General features: G+C 37.5%; 1 protein-coding gene and 1 long non-coding RNA gene across 2 annotated transcripts in view; both read right to left on the bottom strand.

The window, feature by feature from the left end:
* Positions 1–1,494: 1,494 nt before the first annotated feature.
* Positions 1,495–6,181, bottom strand: LOC118766758. The gene is made up of 2 exons (XR_005002671.1): positions 4,698–6,181; positions 1,495–4,357 (listed from the first exon to the last, which is right to left on the bottom strand). It is a non-coding gene; the product is annotated as an uncharacterized LOC118766758 (long non-coding RNA).
* Positions 6,182–7,735: 1,554 nt separating this feature from the next.
* The window catches only part of LOC115220936 (transmembrane protein with metallophosphoesterase domain), a 28,372-nt gene continuing 10,794 nt past the window's right edge, over positions 7,736–25,313 (bottom strand). The window contains exons 2-6 of the mRNA XM_029791142.2: positions 25,047–25,157; positions 19,329–19,497; positions 15,204–15,343; positions 11,595–11,810; positions 7,736–8,176 (exon numbers count right to left, since the gene is read on the bottom strand). Coding sequence (XP_029647002.1) covers positions 11,620–11,810; positions 15,204–15,343; positions 19,329–19,497; positions 25,047–25,157 — 611 coding nt within the window. The 3' untranslated portion in view covers positions 7,736–8,176; positions 11,595–11,619. The remainder of the gene's footprint in view (positions 8,177–11,594; positions 11,811–15,203; positions 15,344–19,328; positions 19,498–25,046; positions 25,158–25,313) is intronic.

Genomic DNA, 25,313 nt, shown 5'->3' with positions numbered 1-25,313 from the left:
TGTAAAGCCCTATAACTGAATATAATTAGCTTCATCTTCTATGGCTTAAACTCTCAGGTTTAGTTGTATTGTATATGTTTAAGCAAATACAATACATAAGTAGCTGTTAATGATTTCCTGCTCTTCACATGTGGGGGGGTTGGGGGTTGGATGGCAGTGAAGTGCATAACAGAGGGAACAGTACTGGAGGGTAGGTGGTAATGGAAAGGGCATAGGCAACAGTTGCATCAGGGATTTCAGTGTGTGTGTGTGTCAGAGAGAGAGAGGGAGAGAAAGAGAGAGAGGGAGAGAGAGAGAGAGAGAGACAAAGAGGTAAAGATGATTGGATAGGTTGAATCCACATTATGAGGGTGAAAATGAATGGTTGGGACGAGTGAAAGAGATAGAGACAAGTATGACAATGAAGAAGTGATGAGTGTTGGAGTGTTGTGGAGGAGGAAGGTGACAAGGTGTTGGGGAAGTAGAGAATTCATTGGGAAACAGTTAGTAGAAGAAAGAGAGGTAGGAGTGAGATAGACATAGCTGAATGCAGTGAGTGTACATGGATGTGACCAGCATATCAAGCATTTTCTACATATTGAATGGGGTCATTTTCCTGAATGGCTTAGTGTCCTCTCTGGTTTCCTGTTTTCTAGAACTTCAGTCTTTGCTAAGTTAGAGCTCTTTGATTCCAGGTGCTGTTTCTGCACTTAGAACTTCTTTTTCAAATCTATATATTTAGTTATAAAAATAAGATCATCAGCATAGATTTCCCATGGGCAACTAGTTTTAAATTCCTGTTATGGCCTGGAGGACTATGATAAACAGGATGGGACAGAGAACCAAGCCCTGCCGAACTCTCACACTAAATTTGTTATTGTACTCATGACTGTCACTTTACTGACAGTGCTCTTGTGCATGGCTTGTGTGGCTTTCACAGGCCATTTATCTCTTCCTAGCTTTCACAGGGAACACCATATTAGGGAGAAGCTTTCTCCAAGTCAACAAATGCAAGTACACTTTTTACTTTCGGTTAAATAATTTACATGTAGCAACTTTACAAGAAAGAGAACATCAGTGATAGCACTCTTTGGCACAATAACAAACTCCATTCCATCTAGTCTAATTCTGTCCCTAATTGATTGAGCTGTAACTTTCTCCATGACATTTTTGTTCTGGATTTATTTTTTTCTAACGGCATCTCCCTTCTAACAACCGAATATAATAACTGCTGCACCAGTCATTGAGTATAATGCTTTCCAGTACAATCTGATTACCTTATATGAGTGACTAGGATGCATCTCATGTCACCAGCTATTTTAAGCACCTCAGCAGTAATTCCTGATGGGCCAAAGGGCTTTCCTTATTTTCATATCCTAAATTACTTCATCTTTAAATTACTGTCAACTAGAATGACTGGTCTCTCTATCAGATTCACATTGAGAAGACTCTCTCCCATGCATTTTTCATATTTAATAGTCCTTCACAGTTGTACTTCTATGCTTCTTTTTTTCCCCCTTTTTCAGAAAACCTAAGTGCAAGTGTTCCATTATCCATACATACTTTTCTCCTATAGCATCTATTTTCTCTCGTTCACTATCTTGGAATCTTGAACACCTGATGCCTGTTGTTCTCATACTGCAGATCATAGGCATCTGCTTCCCTTCCACCTAGCTTCTCTTCTGGTATAATTCTCCGCTCCTCCCATTTCTCTAATCTTTCCAAGTTAAGGTTGTGTCTACTTCTGTTTCACCACCACATCACCTTTGATCTAGCTGGAACTTCGCACCAACCTCAGAATTGGTCGGTCACCTTCATTAGGTTGGCTTATAAGAACTTCCAGTTGTCCTTTGTTTTATGTTTCTGTCGCTTCCTCCTTGTTGAATGTTCAGTTATGATATCTCTAAATCTCTGAGTGTTCAATAGACCTTTTTAAACTTTCACAATTTGCATCTTGAGTTCTTCTAGCTCCAAGTCTGAAGATACTAACAACTAATCTATGTTGGATTGTACATTCCTTACCCAAGGAGGACATCTCATTTTCTGATGCAAATGTAGTGAATCTGGCTTCTGTTTGCATCAGATTTTTCATCTGCCAAACCTGCATGTGGAGTATATGATAAGATAAATCTACTGCTGTATTACCTAATATTAGACTTAGTTTAACAATCCTATCACAAAGCCTGACTAGCTTCCTCACTTTATTTTCCATTTTTCTGCCAAAAGTATACCTACACAACTTGAAGACTCACTGGTACCTATGCAAAAGAATTTGTGTCTTTGCTGTGAGGAATCTAGCTGAAGCTCCTCTCCATCATGCAAACAGCACACATCTACATGCTTCTGCTCTCGCATTTCAACAATCTCATCAAACTTACTGTTTATTCTGCTGGCATTGGTCATGATGGCTCTAAGGAAGTGGATTTTGGAAGAGTGGGGCAGTAATTGGGGATTGTTTTTGGCATCTGGAAAAAATCTTAAGAATGTCAACATGCAAAGCATATTTGCACATGTCCAGTGAAACAAGTATTTGTTATTCAACAAATTACACTTTCCTCATCCCTATAAAATCTTCAGGTACAAGGAACTGCATGCAGAGGTGAGGGGATCAGCAAGGGTTGAAGAAGTGGGGATATTTTAATTAGGCACTTAGTGGCCTTAAGCAATGGTGAATCTAAATGTGCACATACATAACCCACCAATGCTTCATGAATATACATACGTATATATATATATATGCACTCTCACATATACACATACCAAACATATAGATTACACATGTATACCCATATAGCCACGCCACCTACATATGTATATGTGTGTATACATACATACATATATATATGCACACACTCATGCACAGACATACAAATACATGTACACATATACATGGGAGGAAGGGGTGGTTTTGAATTGCCAGGGGGAATAAAACATGTACATCCTCCATAGAGGTGGCAGTGGTGGTGGATGATCAGAAGGGGATAAAATAGTAGACATATTTATTGCTGTGTTCTTTAATGCTGTTAAAAAAGCTTAATGAAAACTACTGTAAAATTAACAACGAAAATACATTTACTACTACTACTACTAATACTAATAATAGTAACAAGTATGATAGTTATTGTTGAGCTGAGAGGAAACAGGGCAATGTAAGATGACCGAGTTGTGAGATTACACATTAATAATAAAACAGATTCAGAACTAAGCTGAAATTGATGTCCCTTGCAAAGGAACAAAATAAAATGAAATAATACATATATAGTCGAGTGGTGGTCTGCCCTTGGGCAGGTCCTGTGTATGCGAACCTTCTCCCGTACTCTCTGACTAGGGAGGGCCCATGCCTTCTCCTGCCACCATTAAGTAAATGACTGGAATTTCAGCTTCCATGACTAGATTTGGGATGAACACTGGAGTGGTTTCCTGTTGCCTTCTCCAGGCAGCTGAGATTTGAATTCAGAATGTAGAGAACCAGAAGATATATCATAAGGCATCTCTGCAGATGGGCCAACAATTCTGTTACTCTCCCACCTGAGGAGCAATGTAAAATGAAATATTTTGTTCAAAAACACAACACACTGCACAGTCCAGGAATTGAATCCATGATCTGTCGATCATGTATGTAATATCTTCACTAACTATCATCATTGTCTGACGTCCGCTTTCCATGCTAGCATGAGTTGGATGATTTGACTGAGGACTGGCGAACCAGATGGCTGTACCAGGTTTCAATCTGACCTGGCAGACTTTCTACTGCTTCATGTCCTTCCTAGTGCCAACCACTCCAAGAGTGTAGTGGGTGCTTTTATGTGCCAGTGAGGTGGTACTGGCAGCAGCCACACTCAAACTATCTGTCAAACCGTCCAGCCTATGCCAGCATGGAAGGAAGACATTAAATGATTGTGTATATTTATATACACACACATACACATGCATGTGTGAGTTTATATATATCCTTTTCTTGATATAGCTTGACAGCTGTAAATAAGTATCACTGTTATACAAGCAGTATCATTCATTTCCAATATTCTGCAAAAACATTTCTGCTTATCAAGAAATATCACCTTCTTTGGAAACAAGGGTTGGCAACAGGAAGTTCATCTAGCTGCAGAAAATCTGCCTCAATAAACTCCATCTACCCAGGTAAACATGGAAAGGTGCATGCTAAGATGACAATGATGATGATGATGATAAGGATATATATGTAACACACACATATACAGAAAAGTTTGTATGTTATGGGGAAAAAAGCAATCTGACATTTGATACTTGACTTCAGCTTTTCTCTCCTTCTCTCTCAAATGGTCAGTCCAAAAATGTCAGATTCCTCTCTTCGTTTCCCAACTCATGAATTACAATGTATATCTTTTGCTGACACTGGCTACCCCAGTTCCTTGGATTCTGTTTATATATTACATTTTTGTATAGACATATCTTTACATGTGTCTAGACACATACATACATCATCATCACATTAGCTCTATTTTTCAATGCTGACACAGGTGGAATTGGACATTACTCCTCATGGTCTGCACCATATTATACATAAAGCAAAGAGAAAAATCAACTGATTTCATTTTTATGTCTGTTGTATGGAGTGGCCAAAGTACATTCTGTAACACTTCTGGCATTAGAAAGGTTGTCTCATGTGAGAGGACTAAAAGACCCCTCTATCAGTTTTATTTGGGGTTTCTGCTCGCTGCAGTTCTTCATCTCATTACCTATTACAGTTCTTTGGCTTGCAAGGTTTTAGCTGAGAAGCTATTTATCCTAAAGAAATCATCTGTGACATGTTACACTGTAATGATGACACCTGTTAACGTATACTTTTATCAAACATACATTCCCTTAACACACAGAGGTTTATGTTTATAAACAAAAACAAAAGTGCACTCAATATTTGTTGATTTTATGTTTATTGGGCATCTGTTGCTAATTCTGTTGTTACACACATGGTATATATGTGCTGTCAATCACACTACGTACATACATATATATATACACACATACAACTTACTTAAATATATACATGCATACACACAAAACGTGTACCAATATACATGTACACATACTATATGTAATGCTTGTGCATGTGCACACACATGCAGACATGTATGTGTGTGGGGTGGTGGTGCATGTCTGTGTTTGATTAGTGTTTCCTTATATTCTCACTTCCTCTTTCAATGTTTGTCAAATCAACTGACATTCTTTTTTTGCCTTCACTTTCATTTATCTTTATCCACTCGACGAACACATGCTTCTCCTTATTTCTCTCTCTTTCCTTCTTTACCTCCAACTCTATTCTTCGCTGTTATACTATTGTTCTTTTAACCTTTCTACTTCCAATCTATTTATCCCACAATACTAGCAAATACTTCATCTCTCTCTCTCTCCAATGAAGAGTTCTATTGAAGGAGTAGATATTCCTTCCTCACAGCATACAACTTTTATCTACAGTTTCAAAACACTAGTCTCAAGTATCATCTCTCTCTCTCTCTCTTTCTGAGTTCAAACCTCATAAGACTCCTTGCTAATTTCCATTGTGCCATGTCAGCAATAGACATAGACTGAAATAACTCAAGTGACCATAGCACCTCTCTTATAAGCATTTCCATTTTGCCAAGTCAAAAAGGGATTTCTATATACTTTACCGTATCACTTTCATGATCATGAAGTACCATATCTGGGTGTTTTACAATTTCTACCAGAATATCCCCATCCCCACCACCAATCAGTAATCCTTATATATATCACATATATATATATATAAATAAGGCATCAGCCTCTGGAGCTGAGGATTACATGTTCATGTCTCATCAGGATCAACATTCAAAAGTGTGTGTACATGTATGTGTGTAATGCTTGAGAATGCATGGCCTAGTGGTTAGGGTGTTGCACTCCTGATTGCAAGATCGTGGTTTCAATCCCTAGACCGGGTGGTGTGTTGTGTCCTTTATCAAAACAATTCGTCTCATGTCGCTCTACGATCACTTCAACATCTGACATGTGGTACACAGTGCACCTGTTCATGCAATGTCGATTTGATGGAGACAGAGCAAGGAGCTAATGTACAGTACATACATTTGGTCACTATAAACAAATCATTTGAGCAGATCGTTTGGCAAAAGCTGAATGCTCAGATATCATCTTTTACAGGAGAGTCCATCATATATAATGCAGACTTGGCTGTGTGGTTAAAAAGTTTGTTCCCAACTATAATATATTGGGTTCAATCCTACTGTATGACAACTCGGGCAAGTGTCTTCTACTATAACTCTAGGTGAACCAAAGCCTTGTGACTAGATTTGGTTGATGGAAACTGAAAACACCCAGTTTTATATGTGTGTGTGTATGTGTGTATATGTCTGTGTCGTTATCTTGACATCATGTGATGGCTGCAAATGAGAATCATTATCTCATAAAGCAGTGTTGCTTGTTTCCAGTCTTCCATGGTGAAATATTGGTTTCGAATTTTGACACAAGGCCAGCAATTTTAGGGGAGGGGTAAGTGGATTATATTGACCTCAGTGCTCAACTGGCACTTGTTTTATCAATCCCAAAGGGATGAAAGACAAGGTTGACCATGGCAGAATTTGAACTCAGAATGTACACAGATGAAATGGCACTAAGCATTTTGCATGGTGGACTAAGGATTCTGCCAGTTTGTTACCATTGGAAATAAGCGAGGCTTGGCAACAAAAGGGACATCCTGATATAGAAAATCTACTTTGACAAATTCCATCTGACTCATGCAAGCATGGAAAAGTGGATGTTAAATGATGATAATAATTATATATATATATATATATATATATATATAAGCAAAATTTTATTGTCAAACCTTTATTTGTAGTTCAAAAGTTCCAAAACACCTATATGAGACTGTCATGTCAGACAAGACCACTGATATCTTGTGTTAACAATACAAGTTCTAGCATACAGTCTTGTTTGTCTGTTTGTCAGAGAGTTATTGTGTCTGTATATGTAAATGCATCTCTGTATGTTCCAAAAAGTGCTTGTAGAAAATGTGGCATGTGAAGATGACTAATGAGCAGATAAATCGAAACTGAAGTGAAGATGAATGGTAAAAAGATTAATCAAATAAAAAATAAAATGCATATATATATATATATATATATATATTGGCCTGCTCGCTTAGCCAGCGGGGTGGCGTCATTCAAAGGCTAAAACAATGCGAACGCATTGTGACCAGCGATGTGTAACAACGTCTGATGGTCTGGTGATATATATATATATATAAACAAGTGAGTAGTTTAGACAACTCTAGCAGGAGGTTTGTTTTTTGTTATTTAGCATGAGGAAGGAGTAAAAACACAATACCATTCATTATAAACTTTTCTAGACTAGTAAGGCTGATGCACACGATATTCTGTTCGAAATTGAGCAACCAAATATATTTGAGGGAAAAATAGACAGCGAGGTTGGCCTAGGAAGTCTGATCTTCTTCAAAGTTCCATGAATTAGCAAAGAACAATAAGGGTTTTCAATGGAATCTATAAGTGCCACCATCGGTTTCTTTTGTAAATAATAAAAGCAAGTACAATCACATACACACACTAGATGAGCAATTAGTATTTAAAGTTTAAGAACTAAAAAAGACAATATATTTTGCATAAATAACATGAATATACTGCAGGAGGTTTTTGTATTCTTAAAATGCAGGAAGCCATAACAATCACAAATTGCTTAAAGAAAATGGGAAAATCTGTAAATCTGTAGAAGTGAGGTTTCGGAAAGATATGATTAACCAAAGTGAAATAATTTACTAGGACACATAGATGATAATTTAAAATTTACAAACAATATAACACTGAAATGTTCTGGAATGTTTCAGCTTCTTAATCCATTCATATAAAGGAATTATTCTTTGATCACTGGGAGTTGTTGTTTTACAACATACACGCACACATGCATGTATACATACACAATCACATAAATGTGTCCACACACACACACACACACTACTATTATTTAGTAGACTCATGACTTTCACAGTGTTCATAGCAAATGACTCTTAGAATCAGCTGCTGTTTATGTTGATCATATTCCTGTTCTGACACCTGCGAGATCATCAAGTAGCATTTTCTTTTATGGTAAAACGAATGTCAAAAACATTTTCTTTGTTTCTTTTGTTTAAGATTGTTTCAGAAGATATTCTTTGAGATCACAAGATGCACATCTGAAAATAAAATATTGAATCTATTTTAGAAAATGGTTGGTTGAAATGGTTTAGACTTCTTACAGGCACTGATGTATAAATGTTGAAGAGAAATTGGAAGGAGATTTATAATGAGTATAGTTTGAAGTAAAGTAGACAGTAAATGCAGTGGTTTTGCTAGAAAGAGTGCTAAGAAGTGCTATCTTAGTAGATAAGTGGAGTGTAGGGGTGTTCTTGAAAAGTTAATAGAGACTCTCTTGCCATAGTCTCATGCAATTCTGTACATAAGAGATCTTGCAAGGTGAGGGATGTCTTTTATCTTTTTTCTTACCTTTTACTTGGACTGTGGCCATGCTGTAGAATCACCTTGAAGGGTTTAGTTGAACAAATTGACTCCAGAATATTTTTTCTTTCAAGCCTAGTACTTATTCTATCGGTTTCTTTTGCCAAATAATTATGAGGTAATTATGGGGACATAAACAAACCAACACTGGTCGTAAAGTGGTGCTGGGGGACACAAACAAATACACTTACTTATGTGTGTGTCTGACCCATGCCAATATGGAAAACAAATGTAAAACCGTGATGACTCATCATCATCATTTAACATCCGTTGCCCATGCTGGCATGGGTTGGACAGTTTGACTAGGGCTGGTATGCTGAGGGGCTGCGCCAGACTCTAGTCTGATTTGGCATGGTTTCTATGGTTGGGTGACCTTCCTAACGCCAACCACTCTGAGAGTGTAATGAGTGCTTTTACGTGCCGCTGGCATGGTTATCAGTTTGCATGCCACCAATATTTGCCACAAATATGATTCCACTTGGTTCGATAGGTGAGGCCCAGAGTACAGAAGGTGCTTTTTACATGCAACACATCGCCAGAGATCTTGGTCACTAGTCATTGCTTCTATGAGGGCCAACATTTGAAGATCATGCTTAACCACCTTGTCCCATGTCTTCTAGGATTTCCCTCTTCCATAGCTTCCTTCCACTGATAGAGATTGGCACTTCTTCACACAACTGTCCACATACACATCACATGACCAGTTGTCTCTTGTGCACCAGATGCTGCACCACCATTTGTCTCTCTTGTGCACCACATCTAATTCGTCTTATGCCCAACTTTTCTCTCAAGACGCTTATACTCTGTCATACATGCACACTGAAATTATACTTCGAGTGAAGCATACTGGCTTCATTTCTTTTAAGCCTATGCATGTCCTCAGCAGTCACAGCCCATGTTTCATTGCCATGTAACATGACTGTTCAGAGAGAGGTATAATCTGCCTTTCACTCTGAAGGAGAGGCCCTTTGTTACCAACAGAGGTACGGGTTCTCTGAACTTTGCCCAACCTATTATTATTCTAGCAGATATGCTCTCAGAGCATCCACCCCTGCTACTGACTTGGTCACCTCGGTAACTGAAGCTATCAACGACTTTTAGTTTTTTCTTGCTGGCATTTGATGGAGCCTATCTTGTGATGGGCTTCTTACAGTTCAGTTTCTGTGCACCAAATTCACTCATAAGGCTTTAGTTGGCCTGGGACTATAGCAGAAGACACTTGCCCAATGTACCACAGTGGGACTGAACCCAAAACCATGCAGTTGAGAAGCCAGCTTCTCACCACACAACCATATGCCTGTGCCTATACATATAGAAGAATCTTTTGCTTTTGATTGTCTTATCACATTCAATATTTGTGGTGGGAGGTTACATGCTCTAAGTTGTTGTGGGGTGCATTCTTCACTTGTTTTGCTCTGAGTGAATCACTTAAAGATTGTAGAATGGTGGGATTTGATTGCATGAGTGATGATGATGGGACATTCTTAAGAGAATAGCATTCATCACCTGTATAGCCAATTTGGAGGGGCAGGAGACAAAGCATAATAATTGTATAGAGTAGAGAGCTGGCAATCATCATTTCAAGTTTGCTTTCCATGCTGGCATGAGTTGGATGGTTTGATAGGAGGTGGCTGGGTAGAAGACTGCATCAAGCTTCAGCATCTGTTTTGGCATGGTTTTTACTGCTGGAGGCATTTCCTGAAACCAACCACCCAGCAGAGTGGACTGAGGGCTTTTTATGTGGCACCAGCATAGGTGAGGTCAGTTTTCACATGCTTTTTACAGCCAGATGCCCTTCCAAATGCCAACCACTTGCAGTACCAAAATATTTAGGACCAGGAATTATGCAACAAGAGGATGTGAGGTGTGTTATTTCAATAATCGTAAAAACTCGTGTAATTTGCACACTTTTTTCACAAAAATAAAAATAGACTTTAGTGGATGTGTAAATTATGTGAGCAGATCATTTCCAGAACTTTTTTGAAATTTTTTTTGTTGAAAAAAGATGTACAAAATGTAAACATTCAAACTGGAAGCTGACTCATTTAATATCAGAAAAGGTTTTTACGGAAAAATAACGGCTTAAATATAATGATTTATGCTGGATGGTATAATGCTTACTTTTTCTGTATAAATTTATTAAAACCATTAAATGGTAAACTACTTATTGATGTCTGATGTTCATACTGGTAATCACGGTCCAGGCCATATTTTATATTGCTTGGAGTTTCTACCTATCGCAATGGAGCACCATTGACATACATAGTGATATGGATATTCCTGACTGAAAAAAAATGTAATGATATGGATAATCTTGATTGTATGTTTTTACTTTTGTCTGTTTATTACTAGGCACAGTTTTAAGTTTGTCATACCATTTACGCCAGCTTCGAACATTGGCTACATTAATATTAAAATGCCTTCCGGCAGCTCTATTGCCATGTTCAAATGCATATTCAACATATTTGATTTCTCCTTTGCACACGATGGTACTGCTATAGAGGTCACACTTTTGAAATTCACTCACAAGACACTTGTCAAAGCAAGGCTGTTGTAGAAGGCACTTCTCAAAGCTGCAGTGTAGTAAGATTGATACTGGAATCAGGTGGCTGGAAATCAAACTCCTTAACCTCAGATTCATGCATTCTACTAGAATTCAGATATAGAGGGGACCAGCAGTGAGTTTATATTCTGGTCAGACATCATCATCTCTCTCTCTTTCTTGCAGGGCCACATCGTTAATGAACACTTATAACACAACTGAATACGAGATGGTAAAATTAACCTTATTTTACAAAGTGGATGATGATGCTAATAAATATGTAAGTGCATGTGTGTATGAGAGAGAGGGGATGGAGAGAGGGAGGGAAAGAGGGAGAAAGATAGAGAGTGAAAAAAGAGAAAGAGAGAGAAAGGGACAGAAAAAGATAAAAGACAGAAAGGGAAAGGGACACAGAGAAAGAAAAAGGAAGAGAGAAAGGAAGACAGAGCCAGAAAGAGAGAAAGAAAGCAAGGCATAGAGAATGGTATACTTTATACACCTGTCTGTGTGTGGGGAGAACGTACAGAATTAATTAGAATTCTAAGAATAATTACCTGTTGTTTTTGCTTTTGCGTTTTATTATCTATTTGTCAGAAGAACTTCTGTTATTTCCATAGAACTACCAATTCTCATTGGTATACCCCAATACACTGTCCCCTCAGATACATAGACATAGCTGCGTCCCTGGTACTGGTATAGTCCAGCAAAGAAGGGATTTATAAGATAGGCTCCTATCATCATGGGAAACATTTGACCACCGTGTGTATGACCTGGAAATTAAGAACCGAAAATTCTTGGTAAACATTATTTACAATATAAACTGGTACAATTTATCAAGGTAACACACACCTTATTGTGTCTTGGAAGGGTCATGGTACCAATAATAACACACACTGGTTCAATATCACTTGTTAATTGTCAGTCAGTTGGTTAAATATCTAACCAACTAATTGATCGTTTGTTTAATGTTCTAGTTAACAACCGGTCGGTTGTTAGCAAAAGCCCTTTGTTTGTCACTGTTTGTGACTTCATCAATGATATGCTTCCTCTCTGATTGGAATAAGGACTCTCCCAAGACACAATGAGATTTTGTTTCGACATGAATTCACATCAAGAATCTTTACAAATCAAATACTTAAACAAAATAACACACACCATTTTAAATCAACATGTTAGTTTGTATATGGTGGTTTGATCTGCTAAAATAGCAGCCAACTCTCCTTCAAATTATTTTACATTATTAAAAAGAAGTAAAAAAAAAAAGAGAACACATGGGAAAATATAGATCTGAATATACAAAAAAAAGAGAGGATTGTCATGGATGGAATGTTCTTGATCACAAGTCAGCTCAGTCATGGTTACCTTGGGCTAAACCACAACTGCATATTGTTTGAATGGTATTCAGAAGATATAAAATCAGAATGAAGCACTTTAATGGCTCAAGTCATCCTCATTTAATATTTACTTTTCCATGCTTGTATAGGTCAGATGAGATTTGTTGAGGTAGATTTTCTATGGGTGGATGCCCTCCTTTCACCAATCCTCACCTGTTTCCAAGTAAGGAGATAGTTTCTCATAGCTCGACATGTTTTTCATGGAAGACTGGAAACAAACAACCTCACTTGTATGATGGTGATGCTCATTTACAACCATCACATAATATCAAGACAAAGTCACACACACACCCAAGGTACTTTCAGTTTCCATCTACCAAATCCACAGCCAAAGGTTTGGTTGGCCCAGGCCAAGAGTAGAAGGCACTTGCCCAAGGTACCATACAGTGGGATTGAACCAAAGACCCTATGGTCAGGAAACAAACTTCTTAACCACACAGTCAACAACACGCTAAATGTTAATAATGATGTTTATGCTGATAATATATCAGTGATGGGAATTGAGACAATGGAGATGATGATTGTTCAATGTTATTACCTCTAATGTTAATCAAAGTTAATCATCACCCTAATGAGAAATGCTAATAACAATTCTACTCAGCTCACAAAAAAATTTCTTCCTCCTCTTTTGAAATTTTCCACAACAATAATGATAATAATGATTTCAAATTTTTGCCACAAGGGCAACTTGTGGGAGGGAATTAAGTCCATTACATCAACCCCAGTGTGTAACTGGTACTTATTTAATCGTCCCTGAAAGGATGAAAGACAAAGTCGGCCTCGGCGAAATTTGAACTTAGAACACAGCAATGGACAAAATACTGTTAAGCATTTTGCCCAGTGTGTTAACGATTCTACCAGCTCGCTGCCTTAGCAATAATAATAATAATAATAATAATAATCACCATCATCATACTTGTCATTTAACATCCATGTTCCATGCTGGCATGAGTCGGATGGTTTGACAGGATCTAACTAACCTAAGGGCTGCAATGGTTACTATGGCAAGCTTACTCTTACTGAATGCTCTTCCTGATGCCAGTTGTTTTACAGAGTGTACTGGATGCTTTTTGTTTTTTTTCATAGCATTATCCGCCTTTCTTTTCTTTATGACGTTAATATGTGAACAGGTTTTTATTTCTAACAAGCCAAATAACTGTGTAAAAAGTCTCCCTCACAGATTTATATAATGGGTTTTCTTGCTTGAAACTGTACCCAGGCCACTTAAATGAAAACCAGTGACCCGAAATATTAATCTAATAATATTTATTATATTACAGTTAGTTATCCTCATATCCAGTTTTAGGATAAACACACTATAATCCTGTAGTCATACGACATGATTAAAAGGGTTGGTGAAAGGAAGGGCATCTGGTCAGAAACACTGACCCAGAAAACCTGTCCAACCCATGACAGGATAGATGAGCTGATGGGATTTGTTATCAACATCATTTTCTTTAGCTTATGCATCATAATAACATTGATAAGGACCATAGCAATAATAATAATTTCTTTGTAGTCACCAAGTCACACATTTCTAAGTGAGGGGTCAATTCTAAAAAGATAAAAGCAAAGTTAAACCTGGCAGGATTTGAACTCAAAGTACAAGGGGACATAACTAAATACATGTATTTAGTCTCACTACAGTTTCTGCCATCCAACATCCAGATATGAAAAATGATAATAGTTTCACATTTTGGCACAAGGCCAGCAATTTGGAGGGAGAGATAAGTTGATTACATTGACCCCAATGCTTAAATGCTATTTACTTTATCAATCCCAAAAGGATGAAAGGCAAAGTCAACCTCGGCAGAATTTGAACTCAGAGCATAAAATAAATAATAATAATAATAATAATAGTAGAAGTAGTAGTAGTAGTAGTAGTAGTAGTAATTACAACAAGCGTTCCTACTTAAGGTACAAAGCCTGAAATTTTGGAAGAGGATAATCAATGCAATTAGTCTATTGAATGGATTTATTTAATTGATAATAGAAATGGAATAAAAATCAAAAGTTAACTGTACCAGGATTTGAACACAGAACACATGATGATGTAATTAAACGCTGTAAAGCATTCAGCTTTATGTTGCGGATCTTTTTCTTTTGAACGGCAGATGTCAACACAATATCTAGTTAAACATCATTTTCTCTTGGTTTTATTGAGAAAATTCTATAGTTTGTAAGATATTTCGTCTGAAAATCCGAGCATTTCGGCAATTTTAACCAATCGATTACCTCCATTCAACTAAAATCATTTGCTGCATCTAAAACTGAGACAACATCCTGTAACTAACCCTAAACCTCCCCACTAACCCTAAAGTTTTTTTCTTAATTGTTAAATTAATTTAATTCCATTGCTTTAGTTTTTTTTATACGCGTAACAATTAAGAAAAAAAAAGGTTAGGGTTAGGGGGGAGGTTTAGGGTTAGTGACAGGATGTTGTCTCAGTTTCAGACACAGCAAATGATTTTAGCTCAAAAGAGAGCATAGGATTGGTTAAAATTTGAAAAATTAAACTACGTTAAACAAACAAATTACAATTTTCTCAAGAAAGCCAAGAGAAAAAAATGTTTTATTTTGACACATTCTACCAGTATACGAATTTTTAAAGTGTTTAGTTAACTAGAAATTGTCTGCCGTTCAAAAGGAAAAGATCCTATGTTGCTACTGTTTTAGTAATTTAATTTCCTTGATGATAAAAAGAAAAACAAAACAAAAAAGACAACAACAAAAAACAAAAGGTAACAAAGATGCTATTTTTATACCCACCTGATAAGATTAAGTCAACTCTGTAAGAAGAATCTAGAATTGTTTTGGCTACTCTGGGTTGATGTGCAAGTACGACAACTGGTTGAGTGGGATCACAACTGGATAAAGCTGCATCAATATCAGGGCCATGACCATGGTAGCTGCAACAACAACCACATGAATATTTAGGAAAATGAAGATGCTGGCATGGCTGTGTGGCAAAGAAACTTATTTCCTAACCATGTGGTTTCAAGTTCAGTCCCACTGTGTAGCACTTTGGGTGCCTTCTACTATAGCCCTGGGCTGACCAAAACTTTGTGAGTGGATTTGGTGGAAGAAAATGAAAGCAGCTTATAGTGTGTGTGTGTGTGTGTGTGTGTGTGTGTGTGTGTATTCACCTTAGTTTGCATCATGTGTTAATTGTAAATGAGCAGCACCAAAATAGAAATGATGTTTGTTTCCAGACCACCATGAAAAACATGTTTGGTCATGGGGAAACATTACATAGTTTGGAAACAGGTGACGGTGTGCAAAATGAAGGGCATCTGGAATGTAGAAAACTGGCCTTAACCAATTACGTCTGGCCCATGCATGTATGGAAAAGTAGATGTTAAACAATGAAAATGATGATTTAAAACCAGGAAGCAATTTTAAAATTTCATAAGGGTCAGACATGACTATAAGTATGTAGTTCCCTTAAAGGGCTAGTGGTGCCTACCATTAACCCCATAACATTGATTGATGTAAATTTACGTGTGCCGTGAACTCACTTTGAATCAAATGACAAAAATATAGGCAGCCCTATCTGCTGCGGTTTTGTACCTGTTTGTATACCAGTTGATATAAATATTCGCTATCACTCATGGAATTGATAACAGAGGCCACCGTGCAAATTTCAAGGAATTTGATCGGTTTGTTAAACTCTTTATGTAAATGTTTCCAACTCAGTTCGAGACTTCCTCACCATAATAATATAAAAGCAGCAGTTTTGGCGGTTACACCACCATTTCCAGTCATATCTAGCCATGCCAGTTTCATTGAATTTATGGTCCTCGCACTGATGACAGTATGCATAAATAAACAGTGCAGGCTTTAAAGTGGTTGACGTAAATATATGCCAAACTATTGTTGTGCACTAATTACTGATCTCGGCTGAGATGATTACTATCAGTGCAACCTAGTTGCCTGATAAAAAATTGTTGTCATGGGGTTAAGTGGCTGGAGGAACCCAGAACTCACATGGAAACCAAAAGCTGCTATATTGTCAACTCCAAATACAAATGATTTTTTGGTATTGTGCAGTTAAAAGAATAAATCTCGTTCCCTATAAGGATGCCAGTCTCTTGTTAACAACGACAATCTAACACGGAACTATGCAGCACATATGATAAATGTCTTCTACCATAGTCTCAGGTTAACTAACAATATGAGTGGAATTTGGTAGGCAGGAACTGTGCAGAAGACCATTAGATGTGTATGTGGTATACCCTTTATCTTCTATGAACATCAACAATTAAAATGAAAAAAACATGTGGCGCTTTACTAACAATGTTCATTGCATCATGTTAGATGATACAACGTCACTTTCGCTGTTGAAGAGACAACAGACCAGTGATTGGCCTTTTGGAAACTTATTAACAATGACCTTCTTCTTCACAAACAGTGATATAAAATAATAAATAAATATATCATTCTAATTAGTTTCAGAATAATACTTTCATGTTAGATGTTCATCTTTAACGAGTGACTGGTATCCTGATATGACTAAGGTTTAGTTTTCAACTGCTCAACACCAATCACAATCAAATGGAAATTGTAGTTGCGGCCATTACCAGTGCTGGTGGCACATGATAAGCACCATTCATTCATGCGTGAGTCACTGTCAGAGCTACCTGACTGGTTCCTATTGCCGGTGGCATGTAAAAAGCACCATTCAAACGTGGTTGATGCCAGCGCCCCTGCCCTGATTGGCTCCTGTGCTGGTGGTATGTAAAAAACACACCCACTACACTCTCGGAGTGGTTGGCGTTAGGAAGGGCATTCAGCTGTAGAAACATTGTCAGATCAGACTGGAGCCTGGTGTGGCCTCCGGGCTTGCCAGTCTCAAGTCAAACCAGCCAACCCATGCCAGCATGGAAAACAGATGTTAAATGATAATAATGTTAAAATAACAGATTTTAAAATATAAATATTAACGACAGAAGTATTAGTACTAAGAGGTCATATTTATCCTCACATAAAAGTGGATGTTGTTAGAATGAGAGAACTTCTCATGAAGGCTTTTGGTGCATATAAGCATTCTTGAAGCAGCAAGAAAACTAAGTATATTAAGGTATTGGACAACTTGGTAAGATAACATGAATTCAAATCTGCTGGTGGCATTTGTGCTATTGAGCTCTGTATACAAGATAAAACAATGTTGAGTTTCAAGTCAGAGTCTGCTACATCTTGCTGTACTGAGTCTAAGCTCAGGCTTCGGTTTTAGACTACAAATGATGAGTGGAGTGCAACAGGTGACTCTATGTTAATCTCATTACATACTAAATATCCTTCATCATATGGACATCTTTCGATAATATTACTTCATAATAAAACTGATCTTCAGAAATGAAGCAATATGTAATCAGGGATGATGATATCTATGAAGACATGGTCAACCCATCATTGTTAACAGGAGAAAAGAAAAAAAAAATGATAAAAATAGAAGATAACAAATATTGATGGTGATGATGATTGTGTCACATATATTATGACCCCCACACCTTGAGGGTATGCCCTAGCACTTGCCATTGTTTATCGCTCCCTTCTTTACTCTACCATCCCATATATTCCCTGATCTCTGTTCCTTGTGAGTATACCCTGGTGCTTTGTCACCATCTCTCTCCTACACTCACTCGCTCTCCTGTTCTCTCTCTCTCTCTCCTTCTCTTGTTATTCCCTCTGGCTAGGTAACCATGTATCTACTTGACAGTAGCACACCTGTTTCTTCCTCTTTCTTATTAACTCTCTCTCTCTCTGTCACACTCTACCCTTTCATCATCTGACACAAGATCATCTCCTCCAATGCCCCCTCCCCCTTCAAAGAGTCCTTGTCTTGCAAGTTACTTGGTGAACCTGTCATTGCTGGTGCCACATAAAAAGCATCCAGTCCACACTGCAAAATGTTTGGCATTTGGAAAGGCCATCCAGCTGTAAAAACCCGTGCCAAAACTGACCTCACCTGCGCTGGTGCCACGTAAAATGCACCCAATCCATTCTGCGGGGTGGTTGGTGTTAGGAAGGGCATCCAGCCATAAAAAAACCATGCTAAAACAGATACAGAAGTATGGTGCAGTCTTTTGCCTGGCCAGCTCCTGTCAAACTGTTCAACCCATGCCAGCATGGAAGGCAGATGTTAACAAGGATGATGATGATGATGATGAAATCTGGACACTGCAAACTTACCAAATTTCTTTTTGACACCACAAGCCTATGCCAATTTATTAATTAGTTCAACACTCCACTCACTAAATCAGTAGTTCTTTGTTATTAGATAAATGCAGTAGTCTAGTTAGGATTCACTTCATCATTTGAAACAAAACAAAAAACTTCAGGAGCTTCATCTGTTTAGAATGGAACAAATCCATCAACAAGAGGACATCTTAGTGACTGTTGAACCTGCTAAAAGTTACAACTACATCTTAAGAGGACACATAAGACAATATAGTTCATCATCATCGTTTAACGCCTGACTTCCATGCTGGCATGGGTTGGATGGTTTAACTGAGGACAAGCAAGCCAGGAGACTGTACCAGGCTCCACTCTGATCTAGCAAAGTTTCTACAGCTGGTTGCCCTTCCTAATGCCAACCATTTCGAGTAGTGGGTGCTTTTTACGTGTCACTGGCATTGGCCACGCTTGAATAGTGCTTTTTACGTGCCACCGGCATGGGAGCCAGTCAGCTGGCACTGGCATTGACCATGTTCGAATGGTGCTTTTTACATGCCACTGGCATGGGAGCAGTCAGCCAGCACTGGCATCGACCATGCTTGAATGGTGCTTTTTACATGTGAGTGGCATGGGAGCCAGTCAGGCAGCTGCTAGAATATCCTTGTTCATAGTTTTACTTGCTCAACAACAAAGGAGCTAAAATGAACTGAATCTTACCCCAAGTGAACAGCATCAATGTCATCAACTCCAGCCAAACAAAACTGCTGAGCTGCTTTCACACCAGTGCGAGGAAGTTTGATGTTGGTATTGTGTAATACAATGTAACCAAGTTCTTTCATGTGATTATACCAATTGTCAACATCCCCAGTATAATATTCGTGGTTTCCTGGTAACATAAAAAAAAAAATTTAATAGGCAAGTGAGGTTAGGAGCAAAGGTCAAATAAAAGTACCTACTTTAACTAAAAGCAATATACACATTATTACATTCAGTAGATGAGAGAGAAAAACTTACCGTATAAAAAACACGATTTATCATTACACACTCAATAGGTGTTAGCATTGGGGCAATATTTTTAATTTCTTCATATTCCAAAAGAGAGTGTAAATAGCTGCATTGCTATGAGTACCAGAAAAAAAAAGGAAAGAATACTTAGAGATGTGGATTCTACAATCTGCAGTAATTTTAAATCAGAACTGATACAGTGCTGAAAGGGACTCTAGTTTCTCTGCAAATAACCCTTCTAGTGTCAGTGGCATGATAAAATGCTATCAGTCAGCACTGTAAAATGGTTGGTGATAAGAGGGTATCCAACTATAAAAAAAAAGCATGTAAAAGGAAAGAAAGAAACTATACTATCACAAAGTTTTCTGGTTTTCTCTGTTGTTTGTGTATTTGATGAGAGCAACAACATATGGCAAGATGCTGGGGGAGACCTATCCAACTGATTCCAGCATAAAAAATAAAATAAAAAATGATGGTTGCGATGATGTTGATAACCAACCAAAAGAGTAACCAGTTTATGTTTTTTCTAACAGCACTGCATTGAAGACTTGATTCTCAAATGGCAAGTCCATTTCACTGCTGAATGTAGGTAATACAGTGTTGGAACTTGCCATTGTATGCAGTCTGGCACTCATAGAAAGGAAGTAGTTGATGTAATCACCTGACAATAGACAAAGAAATATAAATTCACAGAGGTCATGAAATAAAGACTTCATAAGCAGGGGGGTACTGTTTGTAAATTGCCCTTTTTATTAAAGTACAGTTAATTATACAAATGTTTGGAACATTCTACATATGTTATTAGTTAATTAATTTAAACCTTTTGTGATTGTATTTCTACTGAAATATACTAAGTATGTTTCAATTAATTTCGAAAATAAACAAGAATTTGGAAGGATTTAATAAAATATATAACTTTTTTCTTATTTATTGGTTTATCAAACATTGGTGTTTGGAACATGATAAAATGTTCTTATATAACATAATAAAATACAATAAAAGAAAAAAAGTTTTAATTTAGATATGAATATGTAGTTACAACAAACTTCCTATCACACATTCCATTGAAAATGGTCTGTTACTGAATCATGTTTTGGATTGTAAAAAGCACTGGTGCTGGTGCCAAGTAACAAGCATTGGTGCTGGTTTTATGTAAAGAGCACTAGTGATGGTTCCATACAAAAGGAACTGATGATGGTGTCATGTAAAAAGCACCCAGTACATTCTGTAAAGTGATTGGTACTAGGAAGGGCATCCAGCTGTAGAAATCAATCCAAAACTGACTATGGAATCTGGTGTTCCCTTGGCCTTGTCAGCTACTGTCAAGCTGTCCAACCCATGCCAGCATGGAAAATGGATGCTGAATAATGATGATGATAATGGGACTTGTCCCTATTCACCAGAAAGGAACTGATTTAATAAGGCATTATAAAAGAGAAGATTAATTCCTAACATTTATTGGTTAGTTTTACATGCAATCATCTTATAATCAAGCCACAGGCAAGATACCATCCTTGCTGGAACAACTTCAAGAGTTACCATTGGAACAGTGAATATTAGACTTACTTTTATTCATGAACACTGCTTTACTGCAATTTAAACACCACAAACATCCAAAAAACCATTGTGAGCGCTTTGAGTAAAGCTTATTAAACTTCATATCATTTTAACTGCCTGGCAAATGTTATAACCTCTTCTGCTAATTACAAAGCTCCCCTCTCTGCTAATTAGCAATGAACTAGAAGAGTATAAATTAATAAAGCGTTGTAATTATACACCATAATTGTCATATTCTTTTATCTTTTACTTGTTTCAGTTATTAGACTGTGGCCACGCTGGGGCACCACCTTGAAGAATTTTTAGTCAAATGAATTGACCCTAGTACTTTTTTTAAAGCCTGGCACTTGGTCTATCAGTCTCTTTTGCTGAACCGCTAGGTTTTAGGGATGTAAATACCAACATCAGCTGTTGAGTGGTGGTAGGGAACAAACACAGACATGAAGATACATACGATGATGATCTTTCAGTTTCTGCCTACCAAATCCACTGACAAGGCTATGGTCAGCCCGAGGCTATAGTAGTAGACACTTGCCATTGGTGCCACACAGTGGGAGTGAACCTGGAACTATGTGGTTGGGAAGCAAGCTTATTCTTACACCATAATAATAGTGAAATTATTGTGTATAGTACTCAGGTGTACTACAACTCATCAAAGGTGCATGTACAGTACATAGAATTATGTACAAAAGGCAGGAAAGTGAACAGTGTAAGAGTCACGATATACATGTGTGCATGTGTATGGGGATATCAGGTGTAGTGCTAGCGAATTTCAGAAGGCATGGTGGTTTTAAAAGATGCAATGTCTCAGCATCTAACAACTGATGCAGGTACTTTGTTCCATGTTTCAGCAACCCTGAGTGTGAAAAAATGTTTCTGAAAGTCAGGGAGCTGTGCTGTTTCCTGACTTTGTAGGAATGCCCACATGTGTTAGACACATAGAATTCAAAAAGGTGTTCGAGGTTGTTGTTGGCACGAGGTTAACAATTTTGTGGGTGTTTACCAATTTAGTTGCCAGATGTTGGAGCTTCAATGTATCCATACCTAGGGAAGCAAGGTGTTCAGATTATGGTAGATGCCTGATGGAGGGTATTCCCTTGGTTGCATGTCTCTGAACAGTTCCCAGGAGGTCAATGTTCTGAGCAAAATAGATGCTCAGATTGATGATGCAAATTCCATAGCCATATACTGCCTTAAATAGATAACTGGAGGGTGGCTGACAAAGGTCTTGCTGAGTGATGCTATGATACCCACGGCCTTCTTGACAATTTTAGAGATGTACTTTCTCCAGTGCAAATCGTTGCTGACAGTAATGCCCAGGTCACTTTCACAAGAAGACTTCACGATATTAGAGATGTGGAGGCACTAGTGTAGCTAGGGGGACGGAATGGTCTGCTCTGGGAAGTACTTTTAAAGGGGCACCACTTTTGGATCTGCTGTAGGTAATATGTATTTTTTGTGAGGTCTGGGGGCAGCAAATGTAAGGGCTGCCCCAGGTGGCACACACTCTAGCTATGCTAGTGTGTGAATGCTGGGTTTTTCGCTCCAAAAGGCATGGTGGTACACTTGTCCACAACCAGCTTGAGTTGCTAGTATTACTAAAACTTGAGATTCAGTGTTGAAGCATAGATATAATGTATACTGACACTTCAAAGGCTAACACATCTAATTCAGTTTTGCTTCTCTTTCAGAAGAGAGATCTACTGAACATTTTGCTGATGACAGCATGTACTGTTAGCTTCTACCTCTGTAGATTTAACTTAACTTCAATATCCACCTGCAGCCAATGATCAGTGATCTCGAACCTTCATTAATGCCATTATTTTCAGTTGCTTTTTGGTATTGCTGATATTTGCTAGTCTCTCATTGGTATTGATTTTCTTCAGCATTTTGGTCTACAAGTTGACCCTCCATACTACCCCAGTTCACTAATATTATGTCAGATCTATTTTTTTTTTCTGTGGCAGATAATGCATCAGCCATACTTTTCATTCAAACATCTTACAACCCATCTGACATCCAGCGATCTTTTAATTAATATGCTAAAAGGTCACTAAGTTATGCCAGCAAGATGAGCCCATGAAGCATGATGACTACCACCATATTAAACCTACCAAACCTTTTGTAATTGATCATTTTCAATGGCATGCTGCTGATAAGCTGTAAATAGCAAGACTGAGTTCATATGTTGGAAATGGTATTACAGAGCCATTTGGTAACTGCTGGATATCACCAGTCCATATGGTACTATGGTTAAGTGGTTAGGGTACTTGGCTTACAATCATAAGGTCATGAGTTCAATTCTTGGTGATGTGTTCTGTCCTTGAGCAAGACACTTTATTTCACATTGCTCCAGTCCACTCAGCTGGCAAAAATGAGTAGTACCTGTATTTCAAAGGGCCAGCCTTGTCACACTGTATCATGCTGATTCTCCCTGAGAATTACATTAAGGGTACATGTGTCTGTGGAGTGCTCAGCCATATTTGCATGTTAATTTCACAAGCTGGCTGTTCCATTGATCAGGTCAACTGCAACCCTTGTCGTCATAACCTACAGAGTGCCAGTTATATGGTACTAAAAAGCCTGCAACAATGTGAACACTATAAAGCATTCAACTGAATTACCATTCCTGATTGGTAGTCTATAGTGCTCATTCATGATTTCACATCAAATCTGAAGTTGAAGCATACATTTTCCCAAGAATGATTTAGTCCTCACCTATAAACAAATAACTGTTTACACTGAAGTTTTGAAAGCGGCAATCACAATTCCTTTCAGATTATTATTTTGTCTGCAGGCCATTTGGATTGTGCAATACAGTACAAGCTTTTCAATGATTTATAAACTCAATGATAAAGGATATATATTTTGCCTATATGTATATCAACAATTTGTCCGTTATTAGCTAGATACCAGAACAGCACTAATAAAAAACTGTTTCTAATTTACACAGTTAACTAAAAATAGTGCCAAAATCAATGCAATGAAATCTTAGTTAAGTGTAAAGATTTAAAATTTCCTGACATTATTATAATCTATTAATCTCACACAGTTCATTGTTTGTTGGTATCACAGATACCAACAAAACAATAACTTTGTGTGGTTAGAGCTTACAGGAATTAATCGACAACTAAATGTGATTAAAATTTCTGTGCAAATAAGATAAAAATATTGCTATTACTTACATTTGATGGATATTTGTCCTCATCTTGTTTGTTGTTAACACAATGTTTCGGCTGATATACCCTCTGGCCTTCATCAGGTGTTTTGAGGAAATTTCAAACCTGGGTTTGCATTCTTAAGGTATTTTTTATATTATTATTATTTAGGTCACTGCCTGGAATCGAACTTGGAATCTTGGGGTTAGTAGCCCATGCTCTTAACCATTACGCCATATGCCCGAGGGCAATTATGGAATGAGAACCCAGGTTCAAAATTTCCCCAAGACACCTGATGAAGGCTGGAGAGCATATCAGCTGAAACATGTTAACAACAAACAAGATGAGGACAAATATCCGTCAAATGTAAATAATGTACATAATTCCTCATCTCTCAAATATAGAACTGAAAAATATTGCTGATTATTTCCCCAAATTTCTTTTCGACTCTGAACAAATGACTTCTATGAATGAGAACAATCTTTGTAAAGTAAGGGTATACACTTAATTAAATCAATCCCCATTACATTGCCAAAACTTATTTTATTGACTCTAGTTGGAGAATTCAGCAGAATTTAATCTCAGAACATAGAAGGATGAGGTAAATACTTTAACACATTTCATCCAACACAAACCATTGCAGTCAACTAAACACCTTTTTTTGCTTTTTGTTAGTTATGGAAAAGCTTAAGTACCCTTTTTGTGAGTCATGTACCTGCTATGAAAAACTTCCCATGGACACTTTTGATGTCTTGCATTGGTGCCACAGCATCTTTTAACTTCTGCACAGAGCCATCAACCAAATCTCCTGTCATCACAACAATATCTGAAACGAATAAAAGCAAATACTTTAAAACAGAGAAAAAAATATTTTTCTTTTAAATAAAACAAAGAAAAGAAAAAAAGGGGCCAGTTGGGGTTATTTTAAATATCTTTTCTTTGATTAATTTCATGAGAAGAGTTATTATTTAAAGCAACAGAA

This window comes from Octopus sinensis, linkage group LG17 (genome assembly GCF_006345805.1).
Source record: "Octopus sinensis linkage group LG17, ASM634580v1, whole genome shotgun sequence".
Lineage (NCBI taxonomy): Eukaryota > Metazoa > Mollusca > Cephalopoda > Octopoda > Octopodidae > Octopus > Octopus sinensis.
This window is presented reverse-complemented; position numbering and strand designations above follow the sequence as displayed.